General features: G+C 37.9%; 1 protein-coding gene across 4 annotated transcripts in view; it reads right to left on the bottom strand.

Annotated features, from left to right (window-relative positions):
* The window catches only part of LOC150080269 (uncharacterized), a 604,576-nt gene that overhangs the window by 388,894 nt on the left and 197,515 nt on the right, over positions 1 to 18,167 (bottom strand). For all 4 annotated transcript variants that reach the window (XM_090381639.1, XM_090381640.1, XM_090381641.1 and 1 more), the window contains one exon: positions 6,033 to 6,177. In XM_090381639.1, the coding sequence (XP_090237765.1) occupies positions 6,033 to 6,177 (145 nt within the window). The remainder of the gene's footprint in view (positions 1 to 6,032; positions 6,178 to 18,167) is intronic.

Here is an 18,167-nt window from a genome sequence, read left to right as displayed (position 1 = left end):
GAATGAAATTCAGGCATCCAAACACATGACACTTTATGGTGAATTTTTGGGGCGTGTGTGTGATAATGAAAATTCAATTTTTCCCTCGAAATTTATTGATGGTATCAAATGCATATCAAGGAAATATCGAAGTATTCAGTAACAATTACAATTTCCTAATCCGTTACTACGAGATGAGTAATGGATTGTGAAAACAATGCATCTACTCGTAGCGTAGTGAAAACAATGCAACATTACTCGTAGCGTATTTTTTTTGTTTGCACACCAGGTGAGATGCATGCGAAGTTCCTTCGACATCAGTTTTCAAAGTTAATAACGCAACTATGAATAGAAATTTTTTTTTTAAATTTCATAAGATGATCAAATACACATCCATGAAACTGCTGTTCCCATTTAGTCCTCTAAAAACAATTACAATAAAGCGAACTTTTTTTTTTTATGAAATGCGCATAGTAGTGGTCAGTTTTACGGCACTTTTTTTTTTCTTCCGTTTCCGCTGTGGTTTACAATAGATGAATTTCCTTGATTTTTTGTTAGTAGATACAATACACATTGAAGAAAGGAAATGCGATATTTTAGTTTTTCAAAAACAATTGATGGCAATTCTTTCGTACAACCATTACGAAAAGCAGTAAAGCAAAATGTTGTGAAAACGGCATGCAAAATATGTTCGCAAGTAATGATGCTCAACTGTTTGTTTTCCACAAAAGTTGTTTACTTTTTAATTTTCTCCTTGGATCACCATGGTAACGCTAATGACGTAAGCTTGACCAGTTAATTATATCTCCGCGTCTGTTGATTCGTTGTAGACAAATGAAGCGGGAATTTTGACTAATGCAGTAACGCGTAACAAGATAAAACGTGTCTGCCGTCATTTTTTGCTCTCGTAATTTCATAAATTGATACGTGGTGGCACATTTTTGCTGTTTTCAAATGAATTAATAGTTTTTGCTGAATGCCAAAGGTAGGAAATCAAAGAATATACTTCTGTTTATGTATACTGAGAGTTTAAATTTTTTAAATTGAGTAGAAATTATGGAAATTATCAGTTTCTCTCAGTGGGGGGCAATTTTCAAGTGAGATTGAAAATTAGGGTTATGGGGGATGGGATAAAAGTACGGTTAACTAATAGCATAACCCCTCCTTCCTTCCTTCCTATCCTGTCTATCCTTTCTGTATAAATTGTACTCCCCAAATTCCAGTTCTGCATTCCTTATATTGGTGTGACACCACGTCTCTGATATCCCAACAATATCTACCTTTGATATTTTGAACAATATCTCAAATTCATCAAATTTATTTACCAAACTACTAGCATTGGTGTACACGCAAGTATACATGGATCTGTTCCTATTCTTAGCTACCCTAACACAACCCATGTGTTTTCTTGTACCGCAATGACTCCCAGCAGTCTCTGAAATATCCTGCATCTTGTTTTCCAGGCTGCAGCTCATTCCAATAGAAGCAGTGCAAGAATCACTTTCACCTCTGCCAGTGGCTACTGTTAATCTATTAGTCCTCGTATCCCCTTCCCAAGCTATCAGTTTTCCGACCCATCTAACACTGCCTCGATAGCATCAGCAAATATTCTTGCACCCTTTCTACTTAAGTGTATCCCATCCGTGTAGAAGCAGTCTCTCCTGTTAACAAGTACAGACCAGGCTGAAAAAATTCTATCCCTTGAGCATTGCACAATCTTTCCAGGGTCGAATTGATCGACAAGGCTCTCATCATATACTCCCTCCTATAGTGTCTGGGCAGAATTGCAGGCACTTTCAAATTCAACCCTAATTCACAGCTTTTTTACAACAGTGACCTGTACTTGTTAAGTAATTCCGCCGGTCTCCTACTCTTAATATCATTAGTGCCAAAATGTACAACTATATCACCTTTTGTGCCCTTAAAAGATGATATCCACTCTACAATGTCATCAACCTTTGCCCCTGGCAGACATACCCTGGTCCTGTTCCACCTGTCCTTTTTACAAAGCATGTTCCCCGAACCTTGACAACAGAGTCACCAACAACTAGTAGTTCCTGTGGGACCAGCGCATTCTGCCTTGGGGTTGCTGCTTTGTTGCATGATGACCAAGTGCAAGCTCTGGCGTTGATGTGGGCAGCTGAGAGCTTGATGGGCCCCTCAATTTAGATCCTTCGAGGCCATCCACCCTGTCTTTCAAGCTCTCACATAGACCCATAACAACACTGAGTTGTCACCTGATTTCGTTACACTCCTTGCATCGCGCACACACACACAAAGACACTCCCTATGGTAATATCATGTCCCCGTACCTGATTGCTCCACAAACATCATGCAAGCAATGCATTTTAAAAGGCTGTGATTGAGAGGCCAACTGCCCCCCCCCCTCAGTTCTCCCCTGAGCCACAGCACTCCCATTAGCTTGAGCTTTTTGCTTTGCTGCTGTGGTCTGAGTCATGATTTTGATTTAATTTCAATAAAATTTCAAGTTCAGTACAAAATTATAACCCTAAACTTGTATCCCAACACAGTTATAACGCTATATATATTTTTCAGTATCGAGTATTATCTACAAGTTCCATTTATATAACTTCTGTATCAAGTTATGTATTAATTAATTATGTTACGTTTGTAATATAAGCCGTTATATGTATTTAGTTAAAAGTACAATTTAACTGATAACGAAGTTTAACAAAATTAATAGATTTTACTGATTAATTGACAATATTATATTATATATTGTATTATACTAGGCTAGTTTGTACTATACTAGTTCGTGATATAACGTTGGGTAGTATAACAATGGTGGCAAGTTACGAACGATAAATCTACGGACACTTAAGTATTAATTAACTTCCAAATCTCGCTGTCTCAATTCAGAATAAACTAAGGATCCTTACTAGTCTATAAGCTACTTAGGGAAAACAATTTGATGTAACAATTGGTCAATAAAGCAGCTAAATATGGCTAAAAAACTTCTCTTTCAGCGGAGCTGCAACTTGTAACATGTGGATTTGATTACCCTTACCGATACTTTTATGCAATTACAAGGCCGAGTAAAGAATAAATATACCAGATTAATCAGAAAATCACAAAATAATGCTATACTACTAAATTTAAATCAAAAGTTTTAGAAAAACAATTTCAAATCAATAAATAAGAAAATCCACTTAGCGGCTTTGAATACTTCTGACTCCCAGTAGCCTCGTCAGCAGACTTGGGGGAGGTTCAAAGGGTGACATAAATAATTATAGACCTGTTAGTTTAACTTCTATCTGGGGAAAATAATGGAGTCACTGGTTAAAGAAGTGATGCAGGATCACCTAGTCAAGACTGCAATAATTGTTCAGACACAGCATGGGTTTGTTAAGGGGAAGTCTTGTCTGACCAATATGATTGGATGCAGTCTCAAAGGAACTGGATGCAAAAAATAATTTTGATATCATATACTTGGATTTCAGGAAAGCTTTTGATACTGCTGCACATGGAAGACTGCTGTACAAATTGGAGTGATATGGCAATAAGGACAAGTTGCTGCAATGGATAAAGGTATGGTTGAGTGGGAGACGACAGAGAGTGGTAACAAATCGACATTGCTCGGTATGGACTAATGTTATTAATGGAGTCCCCCAGGGTTCAGTGCTGGGCCCATTGTTGGTTTGTGCATTTATCAATGATATCGATGAAGGTATATCAGGCTTAATGTCAACATTTTCAGATGATACAAAGGTTGGCACGGTTGTTAATGATAGTAAAGACAGTATGCTACTGCAACAGGATCTACAAAAGTTAGGTAAATGGGCTGAGAAGTGGCAACTGAAGTTTAACATTGAACAATGCAAAGTAATGCATATGGGTAACAGTAACCCAAGAGAAATGTACCAACTGTGTGGTACTACACTCAAGGAGATGGAGAATGAAAAAGACCTGGGGGTAATTGTGTAGTCAGATATGAAGTTCTCTGAGCAGTGCAGATGGGCTGCCAGAGCAAGTCATGGAGTTTTGTCAATGATATATAGGAATTTTTCTAGCAGATACAAGGTTCTCTTTGTATAAGGCAATGATCAGGCCACACCTTGAGTACTTAGTACAGGTTTGGAGGCCTCATTTTAGGAAGGATGTAAAGTTGCTAGAACAAGTAGAGAAGGGCAACAAGATTGGGGAGAGGAACAAAGGGATGCTCTTACCAAGATAGCTTAAATTTTGCAAGTTGCAGCATCTGGAGACTAGGCACCTGCGAGGTGATCTGATTGACGTGTATAAGGCCTTGAATGGTTTGAGCAACTCAATGTTGATGGGATACTTCTACTTGCTCAGATTAAGAACCTGAGGGAGCACAGATTCAAATTGAAAAAAGACAGTTATAGAATAGATGTGCGGAAGTTTGCCTTTAGCCAGCGGGTGGCTGATTTGCTGGAAAAGACTTCCATTTGCTGTTGTGGAAGTTGATAGCTTAAATAACTTTATGGCTGAACTAGACAAACATTTGGAGTGACCAGATGGGTGAAATGGGAAGGTTTTTTTTTTTTGTTGTTGTTGTTTTGCTGATGCTGTATAAGCTTGCTTTCTTGCAGCATATGTCTCAACTAATGCTACATATGGCATTCAGTACAATATAATATGGTACAATCCTTCTGAAAGATACCATTATTGTTGGGAAACAAACAAAAGCATTGAGTAAACAATAACACTGGTAACTCTTCAATGTTGGGCATCTTTGTGCTAGGCGGTAACAAAGATACTCGACACACATTCCACAGACCCACTGGCAGAGCCACCCATTGTGCAGCACATTCGACACTACCTGCACTCTCTGAACAATGTATGTTAGGCACAGTTTCTCTTTTTGCCATCCACAGCCTGCTACTGTCAGCCATAATGCAAACAGGATGTGTAATTCAAACCTAGCACACCCTTCTGAAATTCACTGACTGCTCAATCAATGTTCCTTGCACCATGTTATACTCCAATTTATAGATAGTATGTCACAATGTCCTGCAGGAAATGGGTTTGGACTGCATGGCATTGTATCTGACAGTGAGCGTCTCTAGTGCCACTGGCAGGTACTAAGATTCCATATCCATTTTCTCCTATATCATCTGTAATAGCAAAGTATTTTTTTCTCAGTTTTCCAGTCCACACCTCTTTCACAACAGTGGCTCTGGAGCAGCCCACTAGAAACACTGGTTTGGAAATAGGGTGAGGTGTATGTGCCTAGCACTAACTATCATCCCACTTTCAGACCCTGACAAACCAGATCATTTTTTCCTTATATGTTCATAAATGCTCTACATACTAATATGTAGTATATAACATCAGTGTAGGTGCACCATAGTTTACCCATAAATTTAACTACATATGTAGTATAAAGGCATCGCTTAATTTTACTACGTATGTAGTTAAATTTATGGGTAATCTATGGTGTATCTACACCGATATTATAAAGTTAATTTAAACACATATCACATTATGCCTTGTGCATTTAATCTTCAAATACTGTATCATTCAGTTCACTATTTAGTATCTCTCATATTGTGGAATGACTTCACAACTGTGATGGCATGTTAGCATTATCAAGTACCTGCCCGCCCACCGATGATGAAGCCAACTAGCTTTGAAACAGTGCCATCTGGATGGTGGTGCTCACTGAGAATAAATAGCAATAGTCTCCTCTACTAGAGGAGCATTATTTATTCAATCTAGTGCAATACCTGGTATCTCGTTGTGAAGGCAGCCACAATATGAGATAAAATTAAACAATGCCTTTACACTACATATGTAGTTAAATTTATGGGTAAAGTAATACTATACAGTTAATTTAAACCCATGTCATATTAAGCCTTGTGAATTTAATCTTCAAATACTAGTATATAGTGAATACCAACACTGATGGCTCAACTAATCTTTTATTAAGCTGAACCAGTTCATTAGGAAGTGGTCACATTTCAACGGCCACAATATTTTTCTCTGACTACAAGTTGATCAAACCATATTACTAGAAAAACAAACAATTTTTCAATTTTTGGTTGAACTATAAAGTATAAATTACTCACAGAGGACCACGATAACCAGCTGCACATTTGCAGGCGCCAGAAATAGCATTACAGTGAGCACCATTTTCACAACGGCAGATCTGTTCACACTTATAACCATAGAAACCTTCATCACAGGGACTTCCACAGTCAACTCCTTGCCATCCTATTATACAAGTAACATTAAGTATCAATAATATATAACATAAAAGCGCACGCGCTCTCTCTCTCTCTCTCTCTCTCTCTCTCTTTTTTCTCAAACTGAAGCTGATAAACGTGATACAGTTTCCCTGCTTTTTCACAAACACACAAGTGAAATTATATAGACGATTTTAGCAGCCAGTATATATTAAACTATAACTTTATCAAAACATTTTTCTTGATAATTTAATACAAATGAATTGTAATCTTTCTGCAATTAGTGAAAGATCATCTTATCAAAAACACAATGACAAGTGTATACAACACGTTACAGGCATGTTCATTTTTTTTTAATTAATTGGATTTTTTTCCATTTTCTGTGATTAACTCTTTCTTACATGAGATCCTGTGTGTGTGTGTGTGTGTGTGTGAGAGAGAGAGAGAGAGAGAGAGAGAGAGAGAGAGAGAAAGAGAGAGAGAGAGAGAAAGAGAGAGAGAGAGATTAGTGAATTTCTCATGGTGGTGAGCTCTGTGGGGCAAATTTCTTTATGGAATTTGGAAATTTTGTAAAAATGAACACATCATATAATAAATGATTTACTGTTCAACATTAGAACAAAATTACTGTCAAAAATCAAATCACAATTTACAAAACAGAAAGACAAAAATCGTGAAAAAATAAAAAAGCTTGTTACTTTTGTTGATGCAATAACATTTTCTAAACCTATTTATATATCGTATAGTTTAATTTCTTCAACTTCTAGATCAGAAATATACAGTCCTTATTAAATTCTGCCTTTTGTATGCCCAAATCAGACAACTAAAAATAAGAGATAATACAAAACAGATAAAAATAAAAGATAAATATATATATATATGCTACAGGTAGCACACATCAAAATCTTGAGTGGGGTTAGTATATATATATACGTATGTGTACACACTCTTTGTACATACATGTACAAAGCTCTTTATAGTGGTCCCCCAGGGGAATGAGAAAAACAATTACATCAAAAGGTCATTATACCAATAGCTCATAAATCATTAAAAGAACAAAGCAAAATTTGAACATTTTATGTAATTCTGCTAACATGATATAATACAATGTAAAGAATACTACACTATTAAACAAGAAAATGAAGACTACATTTTGCATTGATTGTAGTGTAGTAACATAGATTGTAGTGTAGCAGAGAAGGGCAACAAGATTAGTGAATGGAACAAAGGGGTGCTCTTACGAAGAAAGGCTTAAGTTTTGCAAATTACAGTGTCTGGAGACTAGGCACCAGCGAGGTGATCTGATAGAGGTGTATAAAGCCTTGAATGGTTTAAGCATGCTCAATGCTGATGGGATTCTTCCTATAGCTCAGAAAAATCACCTGAGAGGGCATAAATTCAAATTGAGGAAAGACAGATGTAGGATAGACGTGCGGAAATTTGCCTTTAGCCAGCGGGTGGTTGGTTGGTGGAACAGACTTACATCCCTTGTGGTGGAGGTTGATAGCCTAAATTTTTTTTTTTTTTTTTTTTTTTATGAGAACCCCAAACACGAGAGGTATTATAACCTATAGTACTTAGTACCGTGCTTGGGTTGGAGGTTGAGAAGACGAAAGAAGATATTTGTTGATATTGGACTTGAACTTCTGTAGATTGTAATTTTCAGGAAATACGTATGAAGGAAGGTTGTTCCAGAAAATGGCAGTTGAATGAATAAATGAGGAAGATGAAAATTTGGTTCTGTGGGTTTGAAGTTGGACAGTAAATGGATGTTGGCTGGTGGCGGCACGTGTTCGGACTGTTTTGAAAGAGAGAGCGGGAATTATAGAAGCCAATTCAGAAGAACAGTGCCCATGGAAGTATCTGTAGAAGAGGCATGCAGCAGAAACAGTGCGTCTATGAGAAAGCGAGTGGAGAGACTCTGTTAGAGATGAATCATTAATTAACTTAACTGCCCTCTTCTGAATGGAATCAAGAAGCCTGAGAGAGGTTTTGGGGGCACCACCCCAGATGTGGGAACAATATTCCATTGCAGGGCGGATTTGCGATTTATACAGAGTGAGCAGCTGTTTGGGAGAAAAGTAACGCCGAGAGCGAAAGAGAAAACCAAGTTTTTTAGATGCAGAGGAAGCAATATTTGTAATGTGCTTGTGCCAAGAGAGATTAGAAGTCAGGGTAATCCCCAAAAGAGATATATCATTTTGCCTAGAAATCGGAGTGTCACTAAAGATAAGCATAGGAGCAGAAGAATCCTTTTTGCGAGATATAAGACAAGATTGAGTTTTATAAGGGTTGAAATCAACTAAGTTGTCTTTGCCCCACTGGAGAATTACCTGAAGATCGGCATTTAAGGAATTGGCAGCAGATTTTCGAGAACTTGAAGCTGATTGAGTTGGACAAGGTTTCTCAAAATGGAAAGTTGAATGCAATGTGCTATCATCGGCAAAACTATGGATAGCATTTCCAGTCAATGGAAGAAGGTCATTGATATACAAGAGGAAAAGAGTGGGGGAAAGAACTGAACCTTGGGGGACACCGGCATTAGTGGAGAAGTTAGAAGACAGAGAGCCATCTACCATCACCCTCAGTGAGCGATCAGAGAGAAAACTGGATAACCAATTACTAAAAACAGTTGGCAAACCATAAGATGGAAGCTTGTTTAGAAGACCTTTATGCCAAACACGATCAAAAGCCTTTGAGATGTCAAGAGCAACTACTTGTGTTTCACCGAACCTTTCCATTGAATTAGTCCATAAATGGGTAACATAAGCCAGAATATCACCAGTGGATCGACACTGACGGAATCCATACTGGCGATCGTTGATCAGACGGAAGGTTTCTAGGTAGTTTAAGAGTTGGCGGTTAATTGATTTCTCCATTACTTTAGAAAGAGTAGAAGTAATTGCAATGGGACGATAATTGGATGGGAGGGATTTGTCACCCTTTTTAGGAACTGGCTGGATATGAGCAAATTTCCAAGCAGAAGGAAAAACACCTTTGGAATAAGAAAGTGAAAAAAGGCGGCAAAGAATAGGAGTAAGTTCAGGAGCACAGGTTTTGAGAACAAGTGGAGAAATACCATCAGGACCTGGAGCTTTCTTAGCATCAAGATTCATCAAAATCCTTCTGATATCCTTTTGACGGAAGACCACAGGAGGCATTGAATGGAGCGTGTTAGGAATGGTGGGAGGTGTTTTACCAAGATCATTAATACATGAGCTCGAAGAAAAATGGGATGCTAGCAGGTCAGCTTTATCCTTGGCTGAAGTGACAACAGAACCATCTGGTTTGGACAGAGGTGGGAGCAGAGATGGGCAAAAGTTGCGGCCAATAGCTTTGGCAAGAGACCAGAATGCTCGGCTACCATTAGGGCAAGAAGCAAGTTTTCTACTCTTAGCCTGTTCAAACTCTAGTTTGGACTGATTAATAACTGCTTTACAATTGTTGCGAGCTTTGGTGTAGGCAGAAAATGAAACTGAAGAATTAGAAACAAGCCAATTACGATATGCAACGTTCTTCTCTTGGACAGCCTTAGCACATTTATTGGAAAACCAAGGTTTAGATAAAGGACGAGATTTTAAAGTGGAGTGTGGGATAAAGGATTCCATTCCTGCAAGAATAATTTCACTGACACGATCTGAGCAAACGTTGACATCAGAACTTTTGAAACAGTAATCCGACCAAGGAAAAGAAGAAAAGAAGTCTCGCAGGTCATCCCATTTTGCATTCTTGTAATGCCAAACAATACGAGGTTCGGAATAGCCATGAGATAAAGGTTCCATTGGAGAAGAGACAATCACCAAGTTGTGATCTGAAGTGCCTAAAGGACCTCTCACTTCAACCTTGTACTTAGAAGGGTTGTTTGTGAGAAAAAGATCAAGCGTATTGGCTGTATGATTAGGATTGTCCGGTATTCTTGTAGGTAAATGAACAATCTGTGCTAGGTCATTAGTAATTGCAAAAGCCTCAGCATCTCGACCTGCTGGGTCGGTGTGACTAGAAAATGGAAGCCAGCTGGAGTTGTGAACGTTAAAATCACCAAGGAAAATTACCTCACTGTTAGGAAAGTGGGACTGGAGAAAGTCAAGTTGCAAAGAGAGGAAGTCAAAGAGCTCCAAGTGATTAGTGGAGTTGGGAGAACGGTAGAGACAACAGATGAATTTTACACAATGAGGTAGAGAGATTTTAAGCCAGAGAAGATCAAAGAGAGCAGATTCCAAATTGCCAAGTCTCTGACAGGGAATATCAGAACGGACATATGCACAAGTAAGTTTAAGGCTCAGCTGGACAGGTATTTTGAACGAACAGAGGGGTGAAGTGGAAGTGGGTTTTTTTTTTTTTTTTTTTTTTGGCTGATGCTGCATAAGCTTGCTTTCTTGCATCAAATGCCTCTACTAATGCTAAACATTGATTTGTAAATTACATATGTACAGTAATTATTGTACATATGTACAGTAATTATTGTACATATGTACAGTATCTATGTACATCATGCATACTTCAATATATATAATGGTCTAACCACAGAGGAACTGGTTTCAGACTTTAAAATAATCCATTAAAGTGTGCTGTGTCAGTGGCAGAGCATGATTTAAAACAGAATTATGAAGGCACATATCAGTTCAATCACTTTTGCAGTATGGCTGCCCCCAAAAACAAACAAAAAAAAAAAAATTGAAGAGCATCCTTTACCAAAACTACTTGCTCAACCACAATAGTTCCTCCTCTTCATCACTACAGATTTCAGGCTTCCACTGCATCTACAATGAGTTCCTCTTCATTCTGCACATCCTGAAACACAATGTCCACATCCACTTCAGCAGAGTCTTCAACACACACATCTCCTCCAAGTCTGGGGCGCCTCCGTAGCCAGGAGCAGCAGTGCGTAGCACACGCTTCTTGATTAGACCGGGATTTGAGCCCGTGACCACCAAATACGGAGAATGCAGAAAGGTCAGAGAATAACCACCGCATATCCACAGAACAATATGGCCTTAGCTGCTAATGCTCCTAAAAACCCAACAACAACCTGTGGGACTCCACTAATAACATTAGTCCACGAAGAGCAGCACCAACTGATTACCACCCTCTGTCTTCTCTCACTTAACCATCCTTTTATCCATTGTAGCAACTTACCCTTAATACCATTCTGCTCCAATTTGTACAATAGTCTTCCATGCGCAACAGTGTCAAAAGCTTTCCTGAAATCCAGATATATGATATCAAAATTATTTTTTGCATCCAGTTCCTTTGTAACCACATCATAATAACCAATCAAATTTTTCATGTTTTTGAACTTTTCATTTTTTCTTTCATTTTGAATGCAAATATTGTAATTAAAGAAGTAAAAAACAAAGAGAGCAGTAGAAATTGTCATAGAGAATTCATTCATCTTTTAAGGTCAATAAGATAAATGTAAAATAGCATTAGGTTAATAGAAAACTGGCTAGGAGCTACATAGATCATCAAAACATGCTGTGATGTTAAAAAGAGGGGTCACTATAAAGAGCTTTGACTCTGTGTGTGTGTGTGTGTGTGCACTAAAAAGTTAATAGCAATGAAAAGTAACTTTCACTAATTCGCATAATGTTAATAAGAAATCAGAGATTCATTTTTCCTTTTAAGAATTAATTATATCAACTGATAAGGTAAAATGGTATAATGTGCCAAATATACCATGACCTATCCAAATAAAACTGAAATCAAAATCATATTATCGGCTGGGCCATCTAGGCTCATTTTACTTAAATAATATGCTGTTTGTGATACTACATGGAGGCACCCAGTTCAAACAGCAAAGTGAACTGTGACATGTTATGTGACCAAATGCTCAAAAAAAGTGAGACAAACAGTTTCATGGCAATTAACAGGTTAATAATATGTAAAAAGTAACCATTTTCACTTCACTTCGCATACTTCAACAAAACATTCTATGAACTTTGTTATGTACTACTATTTCTGCCCGATTTTAAAAAAAATTGATATACAACATACATTTCACAAATTAACAAAATAAATAAATAGTAATTCAACATATATACTGAATTTTGTACATGGGCAAAAACAAATTCTTCCTTTCTGTTTGGGAGAAGGCAAGATGCCCATTGCTTAGGAACAAGTTATATGTATATAATAATAATTTGTCTCTTACCAAGAGAGGCTTAAGTTCTGAAAATTGCAGTGGCTGGAGACTAGGCACCTGTGAGGTGATCTTATTGAGGTGTGTAAGACCTTTAATGGGTTGAGCATGTTGAATTCTGATGGGATTCTTTCGCTTGTTCAGATTACGAACTTAAGGGGGCATAAATTCAAATTGAGGGAAGACAGCTGTAGAATATATGTGCGAAAATTTGCCTTTAGCCAATGGGTGGTTAATTGCTGGAACAAACTTCCATTTGTCGTGGAAGTTGATAGCTTAAATAAATTTAAGGAGGAACTGGACAAACTTTTAGAGGGAATGGTTGTGTGAATTTTTTTTTTTTGGCTGATGCTACATAAGCTCATGCTTGCTTTCTTGCATCACATGCCTCTATTAATACAATAAATGAAATCACAAATTTTTCAAAAAATAGCTAAGTGTTTTGAAAGATACATGTGCAGTGTTTAAATTACCAAAATACTAATATAATACTATATTTGAATGGAATGTTATCTTTATCTAAATGCCCAAAATGAAAGCACTTCAGCTGTTTTGAGTTACTGGTGCAAAAACTACCATGGCTAACTTGCATCTATAAAAGTCATGAAGAAACATGTTTTGATTTTTAAGATCTGCAGTCCTAAATGCAATACAATAAAACTTATAATTTGATGAAAGTTGAAGATTATTTCAATATTTTGCATCTTCTAGGTCATGATACAGAGATAAAGTTTCACATAAGTGTGAGAAGGAGATGGATACACAGGGTTAATCTCCTTCATATCCCTGATAGCAAAGTTTGCATATATCATTGGCAGAACACCATGAGCTGTCCTAGAAGCATGTGTGCACTGCTCAGATAATATCATGTCTGACTTACAATTATCCTTATGTCTTTTTCATTCTCCACTACCCTGAGTGTAGTACCACACAGTTGATAAGTTACTCTGGGGTTACTTCTACCCATATGCAGTACTTTGCATTTGTCAATGTTAAACTTCAGTTGCCACTTCTTAGCCCATCTGCCCAAATTTTCTAGATCCTGTTGCAGTAGCACACCGCCATTACTGTCATTAACAACCCTACCAACCTTTGTATCATCTGCAAACTTCGACACTAATCCTGATATACCTTTATCAATATCATTGATAAATATGAATGGGTGCAGCACTGTACTCCGGGGAACTCCACTAATAACATTAATCCACAAGCAGCAGTGCCTACTGATGACTAATCTGTCTTCTTCCACTTACCCATCCCTTTATCCATAGCAGTAACTTGCCTTTAATGCCACACTGTTCCAGTTTGTACAGCAGTCTTTTATGTGCAACAGTACCAAATGTCTTCCTGAAATCCTAGTATATGATGCAGAAATTATTTTTTGCATCCAGTTCTTCGGTCACTGCACCATAGTAACCTATCAGTTACTAATCACAGCATGGATAACAAATCCATGCTACAAAGTCATTTAGCACCTTGTTAGAGTTGATAAACTTGTGGTATCCCCTTCCCTAAAGAATTCCTCATGTGTAAATGTAGATGCAAAATATCTATTCAATTTGTTCACAACCTTAGTTGGATAATCAACAGTTAATCCATAGACATCATCCCAATGTGATTCATTCAAACATAGAAGTCATTTTTTTTCTCTTTGCATTCTTTGTGAGAGACTTCTCATAATCTGCCTTAACTTGCCTAAACTCCTTTGTGACTTGATTATACACTAATTTTTTTGTACCACAGGCTTCTGCATCACCTGATAATTTATATGCATCCCATGCACTTTTCTTCTCTGGCACACATCTCAATACTTCATCTGACAACCATTTGTCTTCACAGCTCTACCAGTGATTTGGAAATCAAATAAGAAAGCATCCATTACTACAATGCTTTTACTGTTTTGTGCACTTTTGTAATAGAAGTGGAACAATCTTTGTTGGGAAAAAACATGTCAATTTAGGCATTGTTAATCTTCACCAATTCTTCTGGTCATGCTTCTCATATTGTAGATTCTTGCCCTCAAGTTGAAGTAGTGTTCACATCCCGCCCCAAAATGCCTCTGGATCAAAAAACCATTTTCACCTTTAAGCAGCATTATCTCAGAAAACCATGGCTCAGGCTGTTTTTGCTACTGATGGAAAGGAAGCAACAACTCTCATGCAGTTTTGGAAGGAGTGCAGCATCTTAATGGCAGTATGAAACACTGCTACAAGCTGGAAAAATGTCAAGCATTCCACTGACTGGTTGTTGAAGAAATCTTTGCCTACAGTTTCTCCATAACTGAAGACTTTCAAAAATGTAAGAAAATGTCAGAAGGAAATGTCAGACAGGGCAGAACACCTTAACCTGGAAGTGGATAATGAAGATGTGAAAAAGTTGTGGAGTCTCATAGAGAAGACCTCACATCAATAGTTTGATTGAACTGAAGGCACAAATGCAAGCTGAAACAAGTTAGTTATTACATTTCAGGCATATTATTATAATAGTAATAATAATTCACAATTTATATAAAAAAAAAAATGGGAAAATATCAACAACTTTCATGTATGAACTAAAAGCATTTCATTTATGTGCATGTGCCACATATACATTCATTTCTGAAATCAGCACATGGCAATATAATATGTGTGTGTTATGGGTGTTTATCGGCGCATAAGCTGCTGTGGCTATAATGCGCCTATTCACATGAAAAAGTTAAAAACATAATTTAGGCCTAACAACTTGGTTGCATTTACAGAGATATTTAAAATTTATCATAAAGTCCAATTATTTTCAGATAAGAGAAAAACCCGTTGATGTTTGCATCATCTCCAATAATATGTTGTAATGTCATTGGTTCTCGTAGATTTCTCAGGGAACACAGGACGGATGTTCTGTCCTGTTGATATTGAGGGCAGTCAATCAGAATATGTTTAACTGTTAAATTTTCTGAACAGTATGGACATTGAGGAGGATCTTCGCCTCTGAGCAGATGGCGGTGGGTCAGATATGTGTGTCCAATACGTGCCCGTGCAAGAACCACTTCTTCTCTTCGCACTGTTTTTGTGCTAGAGTACCAATGTTTTGGATCCTGTTTCAACTGGTAGAGTTTATTATTCTTTTGTTTGTGCCATAGCTCATTCCACTTCGAGAAACATGCTGTTTGTATGATGTGACAGTAGTCAGAGGCTGGAACCGGAATGGAGGTTAAATCAAAGGTTGACAGATTTTTAGCATTTTCATCAGCAAGTTCGTTACCCTTTATCCCTGAATGTGCTGGGATCCAGCAAAAGGTCACTGATTGATGACGTTCTTCAATTTGTAATAGGAGTCTTCCGATTTGATTTAACACAGGATGAGCCTTGTAGGAAGAGTTTTGCATTGCGGTTATTGAGCTGCGAGAGTCTGTGTATACAACATATTTTATAGATGGGTAGAGATTCAGGTTGTCTAAAGCTAATTTTATTGCATGAAGTTCTGCGGAGAAGCTGCTATACTCAGGTGGAAGGGCAGCCGAGATGATGGTAGAGGGAAATACTGCCGCTGCTCCAACGGCTGAATGTGATATGGAGCCATCAGCATATATGGGCAAAAAATCAACGTATTTCTGAATATGACTTGCATGGAGTTGTTTTACACTGAGTGTTGGTAGACGATTCTTTCCCCACTTGTCAAGATAAGTATCCAAATATAACTGAGGAGGAGGAATCCACGGCGGTTGGGAGTAATTCATTACATGTTTCCTATTGAGAATTTGAATGTTCCAACTTTGCATTAATTCAATAAGGCGTAAGCCTGCCGGTCTTATTTTACTGGGTTTATTTCTATAAAGGTTTTCCAGTGGTGGATTAAAGAGATATGGCCCAATAGGATGCATACTTAAGAAGTGGTGTTTTCCTGCGGAGACAAAGAGGGGACTCGTGCTTCAATATACAAACTATGAGTAGGAGATGTCCTGAAAGCACCAAGTGCAATCCGCAATGCGCTAGGCTGTATAGGATCCAGCCATCGTAGTGTACTCTTACAGGCAGAATCATAAAGTGGAGAACCATAATCCAATCGGGATCTGATCAATGCTCTATATAAAAGCAAAAGAGATGTACGGTCTGCTCCCCAAGACAAGGCAGATAAAGCTCTTAGTATGTTCAGCTTTTTTGAGGCAGGATATACGGACAGATTTAATGTGCTCAAGGAAATTTAGTTTCCTGTCAAGGATTAATCCTAAGAATCTGATGTTGTTAGTAACTGGAACAGTAAAGTTTTGCATCTGAAGTTCTGGATCTGTATGCATTTTCCGTTGATTGCAAAAGTGTATTGCAACAGTTTTCTGCTGTGATAGACGACAGCCATTTAACTCTGCCCACCTTTGGACTTTATTCAAAGATATCTGCAGCTGTCGTTCAATGGATCTCATATTCTGAGAATGGCAAGAAATAGAGAGATCATCGGCATAAAGGTAGGTCTCAACAGTATTTGGAAGTTCTTTTGTGATGGAATCGATTCTTAGAGCAAAAAGGGTTGCACTCAGTACAGACCCTTGTGGCACTCCTTCTTCCTGTAAAAATGACATAGAAAGCGAGTTGCGGTATCGAACTTGGAACGAACGAGTCCTGAGAAAGTTCCTGATGAATATAGGCAGGTTGCCTCGTAGACCTAGAGCATGGAGGTCACTGAGGATGCCACGATGCCAGGTAGTATCAAATGCCTTCTCTATGTCTATGGAAACCATAACAAGATGTTCATTTTTTACAAAGGCATTACGAATTGCAAACTCTGCTTTGATCATGAGATCTAAGGAGGACCTGTTGTTTCGAAAGCCATGCTGATTATTGCTAATTAGTTGTTGTGTTTCGATGATCCAGACAAGGCGATTATGGATCATTTTTTCAAGTAATTTACCGAGGCAACTGGATAGAGAAATAGGTCTATAACTGTTAGGACTGGTAGGATCTTTACCGGGTTTCAAAAAGGCAAGAACTGTGGCATGATGCCAAGAGCTGGGATAAATGTTTTCCATAAATATCCGGTTATAGTAGACCAGCAGTATTTGTAAATTTCTGTCACCAAGGTTTTGTAACATAATGCAAGATATTCCATCTGGTCCAGTGGCACTGTTGCATGTTGTTTTAATGACATGTAGAAGTTCATGATATTGAAGAGGCTGGTTATATGGAAAGAAAACTGAGGTTCGAAAGTTGATGGCTCGTTGTTCAGTCTTGGTCTTTATTTTCTGAAAAACCAGAGAATAATCTGATGTCGCAGAAACTTCGGCAAAGGTTTTGGCCAAGGCATTTGCAATGTCTTCAGGAGCAGATAGTTCTTGCCCATTCCATGAAAGAATTGGTGAAGGGGTGGTTGGAAATTTTCCGGAAATCTGTCTGATTTTCTTCCATATTAACCTGGAGTTAGTGTTTCTGTTTATGGTAGAAGCAAACCGAATCCAAGAATTTTTCTTGGCTTCTCTTTGAATGCGACGTGCTTTTGCTCTTAGTTTCTTGTAATTGATAAGATTAGCTGTGTTTGGGGAACTACGAAATAAATTCCACGCTTTATTTTTTAACTTCTTAGCTATTGTGCATTCTTGATTCCACCAATAGTTAAGGTGCTGTCGGGATTGGGGATTCGACAATGGAATTGAACATTTAGCTGCAGATAGTAGGTGTGAAGTGATATAATCTGTGGCTTCATCTATCGATTGTGTTCGTATGTATTGCTCATCCAGGGTGACAACTGATTGAAATTTGACCCAGTTGGCTTGAGAGAACTTCCATTTCCTGCAGGGTTTGACTGATGGTGGCTGTGCAGTGAGCAGATCACAAATAATTGGAAAATGATCACTGCTTAAGGGGTCATCTAAAACAGACCATTCTATGATTGGAAACAGAATCGGGGAACATATT

The sequence above is a fragment of the Mastigoproctus giganteus genome, chromosome 9 (assembly GCF_048544385.1).
Source record: "Mastigoproctus giganteus isolate SK-2022 chromosome 9, ASM4854438v1, whole genome shotgun sequence".
Lineage (NCBI taxonomy): Eukaryota > Metazoa > Arthropoda > Arachnida > Uropygi > Thelyphonidae > Mastigoproctus > Mastigoproctus giganteus.
Note: the sequence above shows the minus strand (reverse complement) of the source record. Positions and strands in the feature narration are given on the sequence as shown.